Source organism: Buteo buteo, chromosome 2, assembly GCF_964188355.1.
Source record: "Buteo buteo chromosome 2, bButBut1.hap1.1, whole genome shotgun sequence".
Lineage (NCBI taxonomy): Eukaryota > Metazoa > Chordata > Aves > Accipitriformes > Accipitridae > Buteo > Buteo buteo.
The window spans coordinates 5,361,545-5,383,579 of record NC_134172.1 but is presented as its reverse complement, the minus strand read 5'-3'; the positions used below and the strand labels follow the sequence as shown (position 1 = coordinate 5,383,579).

The 22,035-nt window shown below is 40.6% G+C and overlaps 1 protein-coding gene across 2 annotated transcripts in view; it reads right to left on the bottom strand.

Moving 5' to 3' along the window:
• CRHR2 (corticotropin releasing hormone receptor 2) overlaps nucleotides 1–22,035 on the bottom strand; it is a 161,012-nt gene that overhangs the window by 34,536 nt on the left and 104,441 nt on the right. For both annotated transcript variants that reach the window (XM_075044412.1, XM_075044419.1), the window contains 4 exons: nucleotides 17,913–18,030; nucleotides 13,461–13,614; nucleotides 9,858–9,918; nucleotides 2,815–2,887 (listed from right to left, as the gene is read on the bottom strand). In XM_075044412.1, the coding sequence (XP_074900513.1) occupies nucleotides 2,815–2,887; nucleotides 9,858–9,918; nucleotides 13,461–13,614; nucleotides 17,913–18,030 (406 nt within the window). The remainder of the gene's footprint in view (nucleotides 1–2,814; nucleotides 2,888–9,857; nucleotides 9,919–13,460; nucleotides 13,615–17,912; nucleotides 18,031–22,035) is intronic.

The following is a 22,035-nucleotide window of genomic DNA, read 5'->3' as shown; positions in this document are numbered from 1 at the left end:
CAGTGAGACTTAGAACTCCTGCATGACCTGTTTCTTGGTGTTATGCTCTCTTACGCTGCAGCAGTTCAATGCATAGAGGCAAGAAAATGAGAAATCAAAACCAGTGGAAAAAATTTTTGACAGACAAAATCCTCCTATCTTTTAAAGAGACTCGGCATCTTTAGAGGCAGGTTTTATCCCTCCGGAACTAAGAATAGTTACCAACAAGAGCACTCTAATCAGATTGCCATTGGCTGGTATAATGGTGCCTCTTGAACACGTAACGATGCTACCTTTGTCTAAGAGGTAACCAAACCTCAGCTGAGTTGTACACTGGGCACTTGGCTCTTAACTAAGTAAAGTGGGTGAAATCATTTTTAACTGCCACAGGTTAAGTGCTTGCATGTAGACAGGAACTGTAGTTTGATGGAGTTTTTAGACTTCTAGCTTTTAGTGTGAGCACTCTTTAGGAACTAACCTTAATTTCTTCTAGTAACATTCATGTGTCTCTATCTTTCCAGCAGTACACTGGGGTCTCACAGAATTGTATGTTCTTTCATTAAACATGAACTTCAGTTGAATATTTCAATTCTTCATTAGTTCAAATCCAACTCATTAGCTGGGACTGAAGGAGGTCACAGAGTTGTACTATTTTTGAAATCTTTGTGTCTTCCATTTCGGGTGACCATTGTTCACTGGAGGGAAGAGGAAAGCAGCACTTTGTCCCCATCTACGTTAAGGCAGAGGCATACTGACATACTGGGAGGGGTGATGTTTGACTGTGTTGCCCTGAGTACATGGCAGATGTCAAACTTCAGTGCTCTTGATCCAGGATCTCTCATGGCAGCCTTGAAAGGGTCAGTAACTCTAATAATAATAAGTGATGCTTGAGTCATTATATACAATCTGATTTTATTCGCATAAGGATCAAAAAATGAGCCTGTCAAGCTGCTTTAACACACTGTGGAGTTGTGTATTTTAATTATAAACACAAGACTTAACTGTCAGTTTAAAAAAAAAAGAGGGAGCACATTTTAGCAATCAGGAGTGCACTGCAACAGGAGTTTTCAGATTTGCCTTTTAGATTTTATTTCCAGAGAGCTCTTTTCCACACCCAGCAGTGCTTTCTCATGGGAGTAACGATAAGGAAAGGGAAGGAAGGGCTTGCCCTTATGTTACTTCTCTAAATTGTATCAGCTGCTTTCCACCCCACAGTGCAATTACTGTTATCTCATCTGTGTTTTAATTAGAGCTCAAGTGCAGGCCAAGGTAGAAAGATTCAATACACATTGTCAGTTCAGGGCAGTATAGTTATTGGCTCAGTTTAGAGGGGTCTCAAGGCTGCTCTAAATTAGAGGCAGATATAATGACCTGTATATAAAGAGGCAGCCTGCAACTGTACCTCCATTTTCTGTGTGCCTCTTTGGGGTCTTTGACTAGAAAGTGCTGTTCTGGGGAGAACAGTTATTTTCATGACTCTAAGCTACCTATGGTATCTGCCAGAGATGCCATCCAAGGGTTTTCCAGATCTTGTTGACTAAAGGGGTTATGGTAGATTCACAGATTCACAGACTTCTAGGCAATGACGTGGAAACTAAATTCTCTGAGTATTGCAAACCTGCTGCCTTGTGTTGTCTAAATAGGATTTGTTTGTGAGTTAGTCTCTGTATCAGTGAGTCAATTTACTGCGAGGCTGTTTGTGTTTTTGGGATGTCTCCCTTGGTGACACACTATTATATTGCGTGTATCGCACTGATTGTATTTCTCTCCTTAGAACATAAAGAAAAGAATTTTTACATAAAAGCAGACTCCTATTATGTTTTTTCTCTTTTCAGCTACGCACAATGTGATCTGTTTGCTGCGTCTTAACAATTAACACAGAAATTAACTCTCCTGATTTCAGGTTAGGAAACATCCAGATTAGTAGCTGGCTTCCTAGGCAACAGAGACGCTTTTTTCCTGCTGAATCACATGAATTGCACAGCACTGACAAGGTGAGAGGACAAGGCTTCTTAGCCTTGAAAAAGCTGGCAGCGGCTGCCTATTCTGGAGCATTTGCACCTTCTCCAAGGGTGTTGGAGTGGCACAAGGGACACCTATACCAGGTCTTGGTTCCCTAAGAGAGGGAACCCCACTGAGCCCTGTGAATTCTGTGTTAGGACATCTGCCTTCTTCCTAGGTGGCTTTTACCGCACAGGAGTGCAACAGTAGGATCGGGTTTTTCATCATTGTCCTTTTTAATAGCATTGATCTTTTCCATTTACACCCAGTATTTTCTCGGAAAGCTTCACTGCACTTTTGTCGAAGGTTCAAAATGGTTTATGAATGAGCTTCCCTCTTCCTCTGCCTACTGTTCGTTGGCACAGGACACAGAGCATTTGGTAAACAGATAAACAGCTTGTTAACTGTGGGCGGCACTGAGAAGGAAACTTAACAACAGGAAAGCTAACAAACAAATACACAGCAATGATGGGAATGTAGAAGATGTAGATGACTGTATAAGGAGATGCAATGCCTTACCATGATTCCTATATTTTTCTAACCAATGTGCATGATGGAATTGCCCTAGTTCTCAAGACCCTAAGTGGATGAGCAGATATTGTAACATACCTCCTGTTTTTGAAGTTTTCTTTCTCACACCTCAAAACATTGTACAAAGGAAGGCAAACAGCATTACAGAGGGAGGAGGAAAGAATGGCCTAAGGTCAAGGAAACAGCTGGAAACAGACCACTGCAATTATTTTACATAAAAGTAGATGTAGAACATCACAGATGCCTATCAAATTATCCCTCAATGGGAGATGGCAGTGTCCTTCCACTCACATACATGCTTACCAGAAGAACAAGAATCACTGGCCCTTGATATATGTAGTCGATATATTTCCCTGGCTCTTTTCCAAACCAGCATCTGTAAGAAACAAAACAAATAAGAAAATCATTTATAAAGGGGAATGCACTTTTAGATTGTAATATTAAGGACAACATAGAGAGATGTTCCTTTATTCCCTCAGTTGTTTAATCATATGCATAATTGGCAAGTGATTGAGTTTTCTGCAACAAAGTCGCACCTTTTCTTTGGACACAGATCTGAGCCCCATTTTCCCCTTCCATTAGACCAATCATGTTCTCACTATGTTTTTGGCTATTGCACATGTAAATATTTCCAAGAAATGTGAGAATGTGCTATAAGGAGGATGCAGAAGTTGTGTCCTGCTGGGTCTGAAAAAGGGATGAAAGAAATATTCTGTGTAAAGAAAAAAATCCGTTACCTATTGCAGTGCCCAGAGACACTTAAATTCCCTAAAGTAAGGGCTGTTACTTACATCAAATAAGTCTCAAGTTGCATAGAAATGCTGTCTAAGTAAGGTACTGGATGAATAAGGAGTTCCTCTCATTGGCTTTGAACCAAGCTGGTGACCACCAAATCCAGCATACAGGACAGAGACATCATTTGAAGCTAGCAAATACCTGATCCAACATTACCAAAGGGAAATCGACTCAGGTTAGGTGAAACCACAGGTAAACAGAAGGGCCTCAAATTAGCAGAAAGCCTGGCTGTGTCATGTATGACTGAGTGCTGGCTTGACTTTAATTTCCACTAATTACAAGTGTTTTTCACCCTGCTGTGTTATACAACAGACTAAGCCCGTGATTTCACAGGAACCCATACGACATTCACTTTATTCTCTTAACTGAGAGTAATAAATCAGTTATATTTATGTCAGTAAATGAATCAGAAACTGGGCTCAGGTTTGGACTCAATCATTTACACCATTACATTTTCCTTGGTGCAGTTTTGGCCCAGGCCAAACAATAGCCGACTCTGAAACTATTCCTGGGGAGCAAATCTGGAGCTAGAGTTAGCCAGAGGACATTCCCAATAGTCTACAAACTGCAGCTACTCTGATTTGGAGGCCAAGAGGGTTTAATAATATGGATGTGAACTACTCCATGCTATTTGGACTCCAGCCCCAGGAACGATTCCAGCCCAGCTAATTTAATATTGCAGATACAGCCACATGGTCTGGATGCTGGTTCCACCAAGCAGAGACAATTTTGCTATCATAAAGCCTTAAGGTTTAGGCCACTGGAGCTCCAGATCCCTTAGGAAGTAGATTTTGGAGTTCCAGGATCTGAGAGTGTTCTTCCTTTTTGTGGCTACCACATACCAAGTCTACACAGCAAAAATTATGCCTTCCTGTGTTTGCCTTGTGACAAAAGATAAGCTTAGTGCCACTGGAGACATAAAACCAAGGGTAATTCCTGAGTCAGGGCGACCACGGAGACAGATGTAGATTTGCACTTTTACAAGTATTCAAGAAATAATGCTTGTTGCTTCAAAGAGATTGCAGTCTGTAAGACGTGACTTCATGAGTTCAAGGCAAATAAACTGAGATAAGGAAAGCTATGGTTCAGATGGAATTCTTTTGAATCACATAATGCCCCCAAAGCCTTTCTCCAAAATGTGTTGCTTGCTAAAACAGAAGGAGCTGTTTGTCCATTGCAAAATGCTCTTACTGAGCTGTACAGAAATGTTGAGGTACGCAGCAAGTATCTAGAAACACAATTCAGTATCACACAATTGTTTTCCTTTTCTTGATTCAATTTCTACATCTTTTAAGTTCCAAATGAATGAGAGTTTTGAATATTTTATAAATATAAAACATGTCTTATTCCCTGGTGCACTGACTGCAAATTGTTGTAAATCGATTATTTTGCAACTTCTCTTCCAAAATTTGGTGATGAGAGCAAGACTTGGAATAAGGTACTTCCTCCACCCAAGTTATCATCCAAGAAGAATCCACAGGGCAGCCTTAAATTAATGAAACTGGTTTTTTTTTTGTTTGTTTTTTGTTAAGGAGATGGAAAGATATGAAGAAAAATGAATTACAAGATATGCCAAGGCAGGAAACACAATGCTCCAGAACTTGCAAGACCTACATTTGAGAGAGGTTTTTGAAGGGCATTATTGCCTGAAACTCAGAGAACCAAGAGCTATTAGAACAGGAGTTTCTGGGAAGCTGGCTGTTCTAGCAGAGGAATCTGGCAGATGGACTAATAAGAAGCAGACTGAGGCATGTGGCAGAACTTACTGGGCTAGAAAAAGCCAGCGGAGAATTTAGAGCAGAGCTGATAGAGCACAAATGAGGTTCCAGGGCAAGGGCTGTTCATTGCTCTTTGGAATTTAAACATTGCTTAACTGTAAGCCCATACTGAAGAGCAAAATGCTGACATTTATTATCTGAAGCCCAGTATTAGACCAAGGCTGCATTGAGCGAAGCATCATGTGTATATATACACTTTCACACAATTTGAGGAAACAAGGTTGTGGCCAAAGGTAGACTTCTACAACACAGGCATCTACAAGTGAGCTTGATGCTACAGGTTCCTTTTGTACTTAGTGGGGGAAAAAAAGCAGCTTTTCTAGCATGCTGTTCATCTCATTAGGCTATAAAACAGATCTGTTACATTGTAATCTAAACATTTCTAATATACCCATTAAATCAGGCAAGTAGGGGTAGGAGGACAGATATTTGCCAGTGACATTACATATGTCTGTATTTGATTAGCTGTATTTCATATTTACAGCCTAACTGTAACATTAGCTGAGATATTGCAAACTTTTCTGCCTGTCATCTTAACTCTTACTTTAAAGCCAACATAAGCCATTAGTTCTGCAATAAGATCAGCACTGCACATTTCTTTAAAACTAAAAAGAGAAACCTAAACCACTGAAAATTACTTGGTGCCTCATAATTTTAATTCCATGTGTGTGAAATAAAAGCCATTTTCTTTTTTTTTCTTCTTTTTTACCTCTGAAAGAATAAACAAACACTCCCTGAATATTGAAGAGGACAATTTAGGAAGACAGTTCTGATTAGACTAAGATATGTAAACACACTTCTATTGAATAGCACTAATTAATATTCTTCATGGTTCTCTGATAGTTCTTTATATAACAAAACCCACCACTGGTTTTATCATTATTGTTAATTAGATCTTACTAATGTTCTTCCCCTTACCAACTGTCCATCAATGAAATGACTACAATAATTCTTAATCATGTGTTTCGTTTTTTTTGTTGAGACTTAACAGTACTTTTTTCAGCATTGTCAGATTTTGCTAAAGAACTGCTAAACCCTAGACAGGATATTTGCCACAGTACCAATTATATTTGTCTCACTATGCAGAACACGGTCTCTAGTAAGTACAAAAATGAAAAAATTAAAAAGTTGGTTGAAACATATTCTTAACATTCTTCTTGTGTGCTAGTTTGAACTTTTAAACTATTATAAGCTACATAACTTGAACTCCAGCTCAACCTCCAAACAACTTAAGTTACAGTTGAAATGCATACTCAGATGAAGAAGAGGAGTTTTGCATTTTGTCCTGAATTTTGGGCTGTCCACTGGGATACCCAAACAGTCTTGGAAGCTGCAGGAGAGTACATGTTTTCTGCATGTGTCCAGTTTGCTAGGTCTAACCACATGGGGAAATAACACATGATTTCCCCAGTGGTCAAGATAAATGGAGCATAACAGCTAGGCTGACTGGGGAGAGCAGCCTGTTTTCACAGAAGAGCTGAGGTTGGCAGGGACCCCTGGAGATTGTCTAGTCCACCCCCTGCTCAAAGCAGAGTCAGCTGAAGCAGGTTGCTCAGAGCTGTGCCCAGTTGGCTTTTGAGTAGCTCCAAGGATAAAGACTCCACAACTTCCTTGGGTAACTTCTTCCAGTGTTCTACCACCCTCACAGTGAAAACGTGTTTCCTGATGCTCAGATGGAATTTCATGTGTTTCAGTTTATGCCACTGCCTATTGTCCTGTCACTGGGCACCACTCAGAGGTGTCTGGCTCCACCTTCTTCATAACCTCCTATAAGATATTTATAAGCACTGATAAGATCCTCCTGAGCTTTCTCCTCTCCGGGCTAAACGCTCCCAACCCTCTCAGCCTCTCCTCGCATGAGAGATACTCCACTATCCAGACAGCAATTATTTCTCAAAGCCAGGGATTAGTTTTATCTCATCTGTCTATATTTGCACACACTTACAGAATTCAAATTAAAGGCATGATTTCTATATCATCCAGTACAGAGAAAGGATTTTGTAAATGCCACAAAGTTTAATCTGAACTGTCCCAATGGCTGATGGACTGGAAAGGAGAATAGACCATAAGTAAGTTAAATACACACATGTGCACATCTCACACACAGGTACATACCTATGGAGGTGCATTCCTACATGTGCTTCAGTTTGACTGTTCAGCAGAATCTCCTCCTTCCCTCAGGCCAGGAGGCAGTGAGCAGGCACTATATGAAGTTTCACGTACTTTAATGCTTGAGAAGATGACTGAATATTTATGACAATTGACAGGCCCTCAGCAAGTTATTCATCTCTTGTTTTGCTTCGTTTGCTTTTGTTTACTGAGTCTCCTCTGCATATGACATTACCACAAATGCAAAAAGCAGATTTCACTTAGTAGCCTTTGCTTTACAGCTTAATGCCCTTATCAGCTCTTCATTTACAAGAGCTCTGCCTGCCTGCCTGGGTGCATGTGCTAGATCAAAGGAATGGCACCATTGAAGCATCCAGTCTCGATTTCTCGAGCAAAGTACATGAATCTTGGCCCCACCACTGACAATAAGCAAGCACAACACTGAGGCTCCAGGCCGTGACTATGGTGGGCAGAAGCCAAATTCTACACTTTCTCAATGCACAACACATTTGGATTGGCTACGATGGGCAGTGAGGATGTATGTGAATGTTTCACTCCAAGGCAAACACCAGCATTAAAGACAGAAAGGTGAAGACATCCCAAGACATTAGGTTGAATTGTCTGGGTTGACCAAGAGTAACCTGGTGTCTCCCTTATCAGTAAGCATGTGAGGTTAATTATGCATTTAAGTTAGAGTGTACGGGTTTGTCCATGACATGGATTTAAAAGCAGAAGCTCCATTTGATAATCCACTCAAGGCAGAGAGCTTGAGCCTAGAAACTCAACAGGAACAGCCTGGATATTCTGCATCCCAAATAGGATCACTTTGTCTTTCTTGCCCTGCTGACTGTATTTTGTGTCCCCCTTTCTTTTGTTGTGCAGGATCTGGGCCAGTTACAGCTTCGCTGGTGAAAGGTGGCACACATATCTATGTAAACATGTCATGTCTTTCTTCATATCCATGATACATCAAAGAGAGATTCTTTCACATTCACTTTGTGGGTATACAATGATGGTGAAAGGATGCAGTGGTTTCTCCATCCATCCACTTTGTGTGCAGTGCAATCCCAGTTGTTGTGGCATGTTTCTATCAGGGGTCCTACTTTCCGTTATTTCTTCTGGGAGTGATGAGCAGTCTTCCAAAGTGAGGTGTTCAAACCTTGGTGTTGAACTCACTTACAACAGGAATGTTTAATGTGCATCACCATTATTAAAGCATGTGGTGTTTTGCCTCGCCAGGTTTCAAGACACAAGTTTTGGTTATTTTGTTTTGTGTTGTTTAAGCTGACTAGTTCCTTCAGCTCTATTTCGAGAGCTGAAAGTCCTACTTCAGCACAATGGGACAGCTGCCATGCTGCCTTGGCTTGTGCAAGGTAAGAGATACAAGGAACCTGACCATGAAGCAGACCCTGAATGTTGTGATCCTTGACTCAGCTAGAAACAAGAAGGTCTGTAAACATAGAAATTAGGGAAATCTGGGAATGTGAGGTTATGTTCCAGGCTTGTTTGACTTGGACACCCAAGGAACAGGTTCCAACTGAAGTTTTTCTTGCCATTTTGAGACTACAGTATGAATTCTCCTTTATGATTATTGTGGGCAAGGATGGAATCACACAAAATCACACATCTCTCAGTGAAAGGGTGTCTGTCTGATTGCCAATATGAGTAACTCCTGGGAATTAGATTATCACCTTCAAAGTCACCATTAAAGCTACAGAAGAGAGATTGGTCAAGGGTTCAAAAGTTTATTGGGAGTAGAGAAGAGTAACTTAGTAGTGCATGACAAAATTCCTCCCAAGCCTACAGCATGGATGCCCAAAGCTCAGCCAGTCATCCTATCCATCTCCCTTATAGTCAGGAGAAATAGTGCATGTAAGTCTCATTCATCCAACCTACTTTGGACATCTCCTTCCAGACTGCATTTACTGTTTTGACTGATCATTGCTGATCATAAGAGATCACAGATTAGTGCAGGTGCAGACACCTACAAGGTAGGCACTTACATTTAATCAGATGCACTACAGATAGACAAACAGTGTGGTCATATGAAAAAGATTCATGGAGAAAAGAATTTTTTTAAGGTTAGGAAAGGGAGCTTTAACAGATAATAGCCATTGATCCAAACACTAGTTGAAAACTACAAGCTGAGCTATATCTGACCAGTATTGATATTTGGGGGAAAAATTCCCAAAACACAGATGCCTCTTTATCTCCCATATTTTTCAATTTCATGTACTAACCACTTCCAATTGGAGAAGCCAGAAACACAAATGCAAAAATGCCAGCCATAAGACTATACTTGTCAGACTGTCAAATGAATTCTGCACACTGAGAAGGCTAAATCCTTTAGCACTCAACTGTAGTTTTTACCAAGGTCTTACTCAAGCAAAACTCCCATTGAAGGAGATTAGCCTGACTGTAAATCATGTAAAAAGATATCAAATGAGAGCTTCAGGGCTTGGCCAAGGATATTTGGGAAAGGTATTTTCAGGAGTTGACTCAAGTAGTGCTCTGAAAATTGAGATGATCTGGATTTGGATGGAGGTGATGTGACCTCTCCTCTTTCCTATCAATCAGCCTTATTTCTAAATTAGCAATTCAACCTGCAGGCATTTCTTAATTTATTTAGAGAGCCACATAAACATAAATGTTAACATCACTTACTGTTCATTTTCATAATATAGCTTGCCAATGGCCCAGGCAATGATGATTGGGCAAGGAATACCTGCAACAGCAAAAAATCAGGAGTTAATCACAACGCATATATGTATGGATGATACAGATGTAGATTCAGATTTGAGTAAGGAGACTCTTGGTTAATGAACTGGAAGACTCTAAATACAAGTGGTCCTATCTTGGTACACTGGAGATGTCACAATTTCTAAGACCCCTCTATGTATATAAAAAAAAAAAGATCATCTCAAAAAGAGAAAACTCTAGTGCCAGTAACAAAAGTTAAAAAAATTATTAACAAACACACATATATACCTATATGTCTATATAAGTGATCAGATCAGTTTTGGCTGGCTTAAAGGCAATTTTGGTCCCTTTTAATTTTCCTGCAGTTGATATGGCAAAACCTTAGAGACATCACTTGGAGGTGGGTGTTTAGATTTTTACTTCCCAGGCTGGAAGAAGCTTGTAAACTTATTGGGCTCTTTGGATGAAGCCCATTTTCAAAATTTTCAGCATTTTTGTTGACTCTTCCCTGTGAAACAGGATTATGAGAAAGAATCTTCTGATATCTTGCGATGTCAGAATTCATTCATTGTTTGCCCTTTCTAAAGGATCCAGCTAGTCTTAATTTTATATGTAACTTTCTACCTACGATATGCAGTGTGCTCTGTGTCTGCATGTGAGTTCTCATCAAGACCATGCATTTTGCTTTACAGGGCTTGCTTTCTCAATTATCCCCAGATGGTGCTACAGTAGTGCTCCTTGGGCGTGCAACTTCATTGCAGCAGATGAGGTGTGTTTGTACACTTAATATCCCTGCAGTGCCATATCCTCTCCTTTCCAATTCTATTGTTATCCCAGTCCCATGTCCAGAGCCTCGCTCTTGTGCTTGTTTTGTGTCAGGCCTTCAGAGTCCAGCCAGTTTCAGGGGGATTTGCTGGAGCAAGAAACTGGACATGAGGACGAGTAAGTGGAGCTGGCCTTTTGACACAGACCTTCTGGGGGAAACAGGAACTTTTTCACCCAGGCATTCCTCAACCAAACACTGTATTGATGTCAAAATTGGAGGAGTGTTTCCTCTCTCTGTTTCCCCTTTACCTTTAACTTGTCAACTCAGGCAAAACCAAACAAGACAAGCCTCTCCAGCTCCAACCCTCATTCCAACCTCCAGGTTCACATTCCTCTGAAATCACTGCTACTCTAAGGTGAATTCAAGATTCAACATGACCTAATCCCTCATGTAGGAGTCAGCACATCCTCATATCTAACACTGCCTTTTAATCTCCCATTTGTTGCTGTTTCTGTGGGAAATTAAGCCTTTACAGAGATGAAGCAGAGTGGAAAGAACCACAACACCATAGGGAAGGGACCGAACTGCTTAATGGTCATCTTTAACCTCAGCAAGAAGTATAGTGCAGCTCTGATCTCCTGCACCATCACCCCTCGTGGTTTTTGTACCCTGCAAGTGATTGTGCTGTCTTTCAGCTTCTTCACCATTGACTCACAAGGTCTGGTGCACTTGTTTCCCCCATGTTCTTGCTAGGTGTGAACAGACAGAATGTGCCATGTCCTTTCTCCTAGAGCAAAACATCTTTCTTTTTCTTGTGAAGAGAAGAAAAGGGATTTGAGAATGAGGCTGGTAAAAGATCATGTATGGGAAGGCAAAGCAGAGCCAGAAAGCACCCAAAAGGGTGAGAGGAAAGGTATATTCAGCTCACACCACTTCTACATTAGTAATCAGAGACCCAGAAGGCTCTGAGAGAGGTAGGGAGGGAAAATATTAGGGACCAAACCAGTCACGGCGTCTGTGAGAGCTGTGTGAGCAGCTGATTTTCCAGTTTGGTGACAGAACTGAAAAATATTGAAAAAAAATTGAATCAATTCCCCACATAAATATTTTCTTTCTACTACAACTCCTCTTTCCTCCCATTTGATTTTGGATTGAATTACATATTTTGTTTTAAAGGCTGTTTCTGCCTTCAGAACTGCAATTGAATTACTTCTGCTCAGTTCTGAGAGGAACAGGCAATTCTGAAAAAAATGTCATTCTACTTTCAGAAAAGAGAATATTTGCGACTTTTTTCCACCTTTTTTCTTTTAACAGAAAAGAACTGCTAAATTGACTAGTTCTGTTTGACCTCAGATTTTGCATTCAAGTGAACAAGCTGTCCGCATGGGATTTGTCTTGCCAAACCTCTCCTGGCCAAATTCAAATCATGAATATATTGGTTGGAAAGGGCCTCTGAAGGTATCTGGTCCAACCTCCTGCTCAAAGCAGAACTATCAAGACTAGCTCATCTCAGCCAGGGCTTAGCCTTGCTGAATTTTCAATACCTCCAGGGTCAGAGATTCCACAGCTTCTAAGTCATGTGTTCCAGTGTTGCACTACCTTTTTGTTAAGTTTTCTGTTTTCTTAATGTCCAACTGGAACCTCCCAGTCTGCAATTTGTGGCCAGTGTCTCCTTCTTATAACATCTGCTATTACCAAGAAGAATCTGGCTCCGTCACCTTTGTAATTATCCTTTGTATCATTCTTGGTACCTAACAAATCCCTCCTTAGCTTCCTCTTTGCCAGATTAAACAAGCTCAGCTCCTTCAGCCTCACTTTACAGGTCACGTCCCCTAGATCCCTGATCATATTGACAGCCTTCTACTGGATAATCTCCAGTTTTTCCACATCCCTTTTGACCTAAAAGACCCCAAACTGACCACAGTATTCCAAAGCCAACCTTACCAAAGCTAAGTAGAAAGTATTAGTAACTTCCCTCAATCTTCTGGCCACACTCCTAGTGCAGCCCAGTATGTGTTTTACCTTATTCATGATGAGAAGGCACTGATGGCTTATAGTCAGCCTGCATCCATTACAAGCCCTATATCCTTTTTAGCAGGACTGCTACTCTAACAGTCGGTACTGATGGACCAGCTTATGTTGACGCAGCTACGGAAAAAGAGCAGCCTTTGCTCTGGCCCGAGCTGACACCGTAGAAGTGAGGTAACAGGGCATGCAATGACCTATTTTTCTGTCTTTGAGTAGCCACAAGGATAGTACAAAGTTGCCATGTGACTCTGTTAAAGGCTGTTTTCTAGGAACAAATCCCTCAGCAGTCCAAAAGACAGCTGTAAAGTTGGACTGGTAGATAATTAGGCTTCTCTTCTAGTCAGTTCCTCACTTAGAAGTGCCTCTTGAGACTGAGGGGTCCATAGGGCATGGACAGTGCCTTTTCTGTTTCATGCCGTGTTGAGCAGCAGCGTATAAGGGGTTGTGATCACTGCTTTGCTGATCAAAGTGAAAGGGATGTGGTATGAACTGCTGCATTCCCAAAATGCTGAGCCTGGGACTTCTCTTTCTTTCCTTAACAACAGGTGCCTGAGGATCTAAATGAAGAAGGTAAATCCAGCAATAACCTATTAGCTTTATGGCATCAACACAGTGAACAACTAAACCTGATTTCAAGTTGTTCTGACAAAGTTAGGTTTGAATGTCAGATTTCACCACAGTGGTACTTTTAAAGTTTATTCTTGCTACTCTTGTCTTTATCACCTTAATGCCAGGTACCACGTAAAGCCATTTTAAACACACAAGTCACTTACACCATCCTATGAAGAGAAAGACCCATTTCCGCAGCTTATCTGTGGAATAAGTCATTACTATAGCGGTGTGTAAGTAGCAGCCTTCCACAAACATCCAGAAGAAGTTGGTCACCACAAAATAATTGTAGACAGTGGTAATACATCGACACCAGGGCTGGAAAGGAAACAGAAAAGAATATTTTAAAATCATGGTGAGAACATTTAAAAAATTCTGTATGTATGTTGTTATTCCCTTAAAAATCAATGGTAGAATTCATTCATGGGATGCAGATTTATACATGTGACTTGGAATCACAATATGTTAGGTGCTGTCAGGAACTCACAGCTATGTCTGTGACTTTCTGCCGGGGCTTGGCTTTGCTCACAACATCTCCTGTACCTAAGCATGTCTGGAAAGTTAACAGGCCATAAGGCACGTCCACACCAGCAGTTTGCAAGCAGTTTAAGAAGCAGCTGTGTGGAAAGAAGACAAGAGGAGGCAAGTCATTTGACTACAGACGATCTTTCAGAGAGGTACAGCCATAGCCTAGGGTCATATCCAAAGATGACATAAGAGTCTAAACATATCTTAGGCAGTATAACCCACCTGCTGAGGAATGCAAAGAAAATATAAGATAGAAGTTAATGTCACAGTCTTACTTCATTTCCACTGAAGGGAAGGAGCACTGCTGACATTTAGAAAAAAGATATTTTACTTTAAAGATATGCTTTTATCAGCTACTTCGTCCCCTCTATTCCTGCCATTAGTCCTTCGGTCTGTAAGTCACATCACTGCACACATCACCTCTGAATTTTGCCATAGCTTCCACAGGAATTTTTGGTCAGGCTTAATGTATCAGTAAAGGCATCTTCTCCTAACGGCAGTGCAGTGAAAGCACAGCTATGGAATACACAATTAGCTGTAGAGAGGCAGATGGTAACATCACATCAATAAATCACAAGTAACTGCTGATGGTAATTTCCATAGTGCTACACACAGAAGTCTGGGAAAATTTCTTTCTGACCCAGCAGGCATTCAGTGTATTCCCTGAAGCTTGACATTAATTACCTATGTTAGCTGGGTTCATTGATGTCATTTTGGTCTCACCATTCTCCAGCCTTTTAATTAACTCTACTACAGTATTTGAAACTTTTGACCCTCAGTTAATTTTATTTCAGGCTTCATATGTATGAGGTATTGATGATCTCTAAGCAGTCAACAGACCAGCAGATGCACTATCAAATCGAGCATAATTCTGTGGACTAAAAATTTATTGGAGAAGAAACACAGTTACAAAATGATTGCCCATTCACAAGTTGTGATCACTTCTGTTTATTGAGCTGTAATAAATAGATGTGTTAATTATGTATTTCTGTATTATTTCATTTCTGTATTATTTCATTAAGATTTGAAATTTAGATTGGCTTCATCTTTAAAATAGGATTAAAACCAAAACAACTCAGAAGAAGATGAAATATTTTGTTTTCAAAGTCTTGTTTAAACCAAATTAAAGTTTCTTTTTTTTTTCTCCTTTTGGTCTAAGCAAAGGAAAATAAAGCCACAAACCAAAAAATCCCCTATTTTTGGCTAACACCAAACAAATATTTTGGCTCCATTCCTGACTGACCCCCAAAGTAGTAAGACTAGATTTCCAAAGACTCTTAGTCTCACATTCAATTTTTCAAAGGTATAAATTAAATCTTTCCCTGTGGCCTCAATCTCATGTAAATTCTCTGATATAATGTCTAGACTCTTGTTCCCCTCTTTCCCTCAGCTGCAACACTTACACAGTTTTTATCCTCTCCACAGCTGCTCATTTTCACAAGAACTGTAAAAAATAGTTATACCTGAGCCTGTTGTTCCTGTGTCAGAACTGAGTGGAATTGGCTGGTGGATTGGGAAGATACTGGGACAGATACAGACACATACACATAATGGTGGTGAGATCTCCCTCTGCATCGTTTCCATAGGAAACCAGAATAAAATGAATTTTGAGCAATTCCTTTTGGAATTGTGGATTTATTATTATTGAATAATAAACCCAATTAGCAGAACTCATTAATTTATACCTTTTCATTTATTTGACCGAGGATTCTTAATCCCCACATGTATCCACCATTAGGCTCCAGATATCTTCAGCAATTCCCCTTCTTGATTTATTAACATAAGCACTATAACTTCATGCAAAATGTTTCCATGTTGAGTTCTTGATGCTTCTGTAACCACATTAAATGATCTCCACTGATCAGCACAGAAGAGATCACATCCTAGCATAAGTGATGTTGCTGCCATTGATTTTGGTGGTGTTATTTTGACTCTGACTTATACCACAATAAGAACATAACAAAGTTATAACTAACTTTGCATAAAGCACATTCCCAAAAAGACTGTAATATTCTGCAGAGAAAGGATGAGTTAATGAAAACTGAGGCATGTGAGGATCTGTCCTTATATTTGCAGGTTTATATTTTCCTTGGCACTTTGTGGTCACATTTTAAAGGCATTTGAGTGCCTGACTCTAACTGATTTTTCCTAAATAACTGTAAAAATCTGTATTAAGATTTGCAGTATTGTCATGAGAGTAAATCACACAGCATAAAACTGTCAACAATAAAACTCATATACCACCATCTTCTGTAGTCTGAAAATGTCAGAAACACAGACAAAGCGAACAGTGAATTAATAGAAGCTACATCTTCTCAAAGGAGCATCTGGTTGAATAATAATACAGAGTTATGCATAGACTTCTTTATCTAGGTACTAATGACTTTTCTATTTGTTTTCCCAAAGTGTAAGATTAAAGTTCAGATGTCAAATTTTACATTTGAAAAGTTAACCAAGGATGGTGAGTGCACAGCTGACATTAAAATGAATGGATATCCAGGCTCCTGGGGTAGTTTTCAATTTCTACAGGACCAGTTCCTACATGAGTGGAGCCACATTGACTGATACCAGCTATGGATCCGACTTATAACCTATAGGCACTTTAGTCCACCTGCTTTCCAAAGAGAGAGAGTATGAAGGGGGATGTGTTTGTGTATGTATTTGAATGTGTGTTTGTAGCACACTTTTTTCTTGATTATGGTGGTAAATATCAGGGGACGGCCCTCAAAGTAGAATACTCCACTATAAGAATATTACAAGAGAAAGAAAACAGTAAAAAACCCTGCCAAGGGACTATCAAAAAGGACTACTTGACAAGGAAATGCAGAATTATTGCTCAAGAAAATAAAGAAAAATGCTTTTTCTTTTGGAGTGGATGCTTTTAATCCACTCCAAAATCCTTGTATTATTGGGGTTGCTGGGTGACTAAACAGGGGGAGGCATTACAGTACTTACTTACATAGGGACTGATTCAATGTCCTCACTCAGACAAGCATCTGCAGCTGGGATTTACTTGAGTGAACAAGAAATAATATGGAGAGTAAAAGGAATGGGAGCATGGTGACATGCTGTATTCCTCAAGAGTGCTCAACGCCATGCAAAAAAGACACCCCACTTCTTGCCCTCTTCAGCCTTCCCATTTTTTATTGTGTGGATCTGTCTAGTCCCTTGAACTGTCTCTGACTCCCAATCACCCATCAGAAAGCTGACTTAGGTAGCTATGCCAGCAGGAAACTCCTCCTTGCCTTTCTGTTGGCTAGGTTAATTCTCCACCAGTTTAGTGAGTTCAGTCTCCAAGGGTTCAGTCCTCCCCAAGGGATCAAGAAAAGGAACAGAGCTAGTGCAAAAGAAGTAACAGGAGGTGGAGTGAAGCGTTTGGGTCCCTGGAGGAATGAGCCATCCCTTTCAGTGACAGGGAGTTGCTGCTGGATGCAGCCCAGATCAAAAAACTCATGCTCAAGGCCAGCATAGTGAAGAAGGGCTTGGCAGAAAAATGGAATTTTGTAAAAAAAACCCACAAAGATATCAACAAGCAAAAATTGTACTGTTTTAGGCCCTATTTTTTATTTTCTTGTGAGTCCCACTGACTCTAGGCAGCAAGGTGCCTACTCTCATCAGACAAAGTAGCTGACTCAGAGCCTCAACTGCTAAATCAATTATTTCTGTACCCATCTCTTCATGGAGATGTTGCCCTCTGGAATGAATGTTTTCCCTATCCAGGTGCACATCACTGCAAGATGCTCTGACAAAAATGTTCAAGAACGACCACATTTAGTGTGTTGCACAACACTGTGTCTCACAGTGTATAAATTTGGAAAGTATTTATGGTCAATGAAGATATGAGAGAAGCTTTTGGGTGGGATTTTTACTTTAAAAAACCCTTTGATATTCAGTAATGAGGAAATAAATGAAAATGTAGCAAATCTAAGCTCATTTTCTTCATCTTTTTGAAATTATATGGAAGTCACTCTGAGCATGTTAATGAATAGGTGTAATTTGTAATATTTCTACCAGATGAATAAATTCAGCATCCCTGCCCGCCCCCAAACTACATGGCAGAGACATGCTACCTCCAAGCATGCACTTACTTCATTGCTTTCATGTATGTTGTGATCTATCATTTGAAGCAGAAACCACATCACATTCCTCAGGATGAATGTGGTGATCAAGTTCCAGTGGATAATATTCCGCAGGCATCTGATACTCCTAAGCAGGGAAATACATTTAAATCATCATATATAGTGAATATATACACATACATGTTAATGACTATATAAAACAAACAAGCTAATTCTGTTCACTTGCAAAATTCCTCATGGTTTATCCCTCTCTGTCCTGGTTTCAGATGGGATAGAGTTAACTTTCTTCCTAGTAGCTGGTACAGTTTGTTTTGGATTTAGTGTGAGAATAATGTTGATAACACACTGATGTTTTAGTTGTTGCTAAGTAGCGCTTACCCTAAGTCAAGGATTTTTCAGTTTCCCATGCTCTGCCAGCAAGCAGGTGTACAAGAAGCTGGGATAGAGCACGGCCAGGACAGCTGATCCAGACTAGCCAAAGGGATATTCCATACCATAGGATGTCACGCTTAATCTATAAACTGGAGGGAGTAAGCGAGCGGCTTTGTGGTGCCCAGTTCCTGTCTGGGCTTAAACCACAACACTCTCCATTACCTCTCTTACAGTATGAAACAGGAGGTTCGTCTGTCCAATGGGTCAGCAATAAGAGTCTCTGAGGCTGTCTGTAGCTTACATCTTTACCAGCAAGCATATCTGGGTCTGGGCCCATTCTCTGGCTCTCAGGGTAAATTGCACAGCCAGTGCCAAAGCAAAACTTTGATTTTGCAGTGTAGTCACAACACAAATAAATGACATAAATAGAAAACAGCAACAGGAGGATGGCAAAATCTGTGCTTCAAAAAGAAACCACAATATAACCTTTCTTCCAGAAACCACATCATAACTTTTGCAGAGCCATGTACAGCAATTTGTCTTGATGACATGAGGAGCTCCCTTTGACAAGAATCAGTTCAAGCAAGTGAAACAGGATCTACTGGAAAGACTCAAATATTCAAGTGGTCATTTCATCCTTGGTTATAATTTTTGCTCCCTTCCACTCCATCCCTAGAATAACTAGAATTGATAAGCCCGTAAACACTAGAGTCTGTGGCATTGTTCACAGAAGAAGATTTGGTGACAAATATCTGTGCTGGAGTGGCAAAACTAGAATAGTTTACATTTGGTTAATCTCTTGAACAGGCTCACCTGTGTGAAGTTCAAAGTTTTCAGACCCATGAATGCAATAGGAGAGCATGGACTGCCTGGTTTTCAGTCCTGGGCTTAGCTGGCTGTACCAAGCTTTCTTAAACAAGGTAGAGTTGCATATTCTCCTTCACCAGAAAATATTTGTGTCTGTTTTTTGTCCTTCCCCAGCCACCATTCAGATGCAATGTAATGTATGAGCACAATGTGAAATACGAGCTACAATAAGTTGGAAGACAGTGCCATAAAAAAAGAGAGGATATCTTAAATAGAGCTTGCTGCTGAAAAAGGCTCCAGGAGACAGCCAGTGCATGATGCTGATGCCAGAACCAAACCAGCACTGAAGGTAGACAGAAAGTTACTCATTACAGATTCAGTCACCTAAGACAAGATAATTTTCTTCTCATTCTTTGTGAAATGGTAAAGGAAGGCAAGTGCCAAGTTGCAGTTTTGCAGTTACAGACTTTTCAATTAAATGTTCCTTTCTCAGCTAAATGCAAACCACTCCAGTTATTAAAATCACTTCTACAAGGGTTCAAACAGCCAGTGCGCTTCCCAGGATCAGCAGGTTAGGATTCTGCATTTGCCATATCAGTCTCCCTGCTTGCAAAGAAAGCTGTCAAATAACACGGGGCAAACACAGAAAGTGATATTCTCAAACCTGCTCAACTGGAACTGACTGTAGCTCATCCCAGTGACAGCAAAAAGAGAAGGCACAATCCAACTTTACTGTTGCCTCAGGTCTTTTGCATGACAAACAAGCCAGACTTCTTAATAACAAACACTATTTTGCTATCATAAAACACTTACTGCACTTTTCCTAGGACTCAATTAGTCAGTCTTAGGGCCAGAAGCAATTCTGTTATGTCCTTCAGACTCACAAATCTCTTGAAGATTTCACAGCAATCCAGCAAAAAACCAAATAGAAGACCTCCCACACATGAGATCCTGCAACTTACAGAAAGATGCTCAGAGGTATATCCCTACTAAGTCAGTGTTAAAATAGCTTCTGAGTTTAACAACTCAGGCTCCAGGTAAGAAATTGGTAGTTGGTTTTGAGAGCCTCGGTGACTCATGACTGGAGTCAATTTGGAAAACAAATCTCCAGCTGCTCAGATCCATTCACTTTTATTTAGGCTACAAACCCCCAAAGCATTGCTCTCAGTGTAACCTGTGCTACCAGAGAACTTTTCAGAGACATGCCTCACTTTGAAAATTTCACTTCTAAAAAAAGGCAAAGGTTCACGGTTAGGCTTTCAAAGAAACTAGGCAAGCAACACCTACTGCCTTTCATGCTGAACCTCAGGAACCCATCCGGCTCTGGACAGACTTTGAAACACGCTATTAAGGTCTGTTCCCTGTTGATCATTCTGCACATAAATGTCCTGCAGCTGCTGTTCGTCTAGATGTTTTATTCACTCCCTTCAGGTTAAGGATTAGCAGATTAAGGAAGGAGTTTGAAACACTGCTTCTAGGGGGAGAGGGAGGCAGGGGACTAGAAACTGAGGAAATTCAGGTCAAACCGTAGAGTTACTGACAAAAAATTAATTGCTTTTGAGAGCTCTAACAACAAAACAGGTCCAACACACTTGCCACCCAAATGTATTTCTTGTCAAAGAGAAGATAAAGGAGTGGAAAAAAAAATCCTTGCTGCACGCCTCCATTTAGATGTAGTTTAATCATCCCATATGCTGCAAAATCACTAAATCTGGCTGGAAGAAACCTTATTCCCACAAGACTTGCAGCAGGACATTGGACTGGGCACAGAGGCAAATAGGATCAAATAAATAGTTGTAGACTTTTTGGTTCAGTTCATAAAAAAAGCTCCCCCCCCCCCCCCCCCCAGTAGGATCCTAGTCATCAAAACAACATTCTTTTCTGAGTTTTGGAATATAAAGACAAACTCAGCATCTACTGGCTGCATGATCTTTGCCCTCCTTACTACTTCTTGGTTCATACTGTTTTGTCTCCTTTGCCCACCAGTCTGCATCTAGCCATTGGCTTTTGTTTGGATTGCAAGATGCTTGGGACAGAGGCAAACTTTTAGTGATGTCTGTTCAGGACCCAGAGCAAGAAGGGCTGGTCCGTGCTGGGAACTCCCAAATTCTACAGATAATTATGATCAAAACTCTCCTTGTTTTCAAAAAGCCACATGTGCTGAGGAAACGTGTTCCTGGTGTAAAATTAGTAAAGTATAAATGTGGCCAGCAGCTAGAATTTATCAACATAAAGCCCAAAGCCTTGTCAAATAATGCATTGGACGTGAAACAGAGACAGTTGGCTCCCATGTCCCAGCACCTTTAGCAAAAGCCATACTTTGGGTAACAGCAACTTTGTATCATGGCCTCATTCCCTTTCTGAGACACTCTGTGTGTGGCACGGATGGTAAAGTAGATGCTTTTGCCTGCTAAAAAGCTTCATGTCTGGGGCTAACAGAGCACTGAACAAGCAGAGGCTGTAGAGCAAGCATTTTGCTTCTCTGGCTGCAATCTCTCCCCAGTTACTTTCCCCACATTGCTGCCTTGGCAAAGCAGCACAAAAAGGTGAGGGGCAGGATTTGCTTTTGTGATGTCTGGGTCACTACTCTGCTGGTGTTATTAGCAGTTAGGGTTTTAATGGAAACACCAGTATAGTCAGGCTGAGAAACCCAAGTCTGAAAGTGTTGCAAGAGTTTCTCAATGGCTCAGGCAGTGATGTGACCCCAGGCACAGAATGGTTTTAACCTTTTCCCTTTTTTTTTGTTTTTCCCTTTCCTTTTCTTTTAGTAAGAGCCCAACTGGAGACTCAAAGTTTGTTTTTGTTTGCAGAGAGCCCAGAGCACATGGTTTCTGTTTGCTTCTGTCTCCTAACTACTACTAGCGCAGAAATCACTGTGGCAGTAATGCAATTCATAGCCAAGGGCAGGAAAAGCTTAAGAAATAAATGCGTCAGGTTCATACTGGGGAGGGAG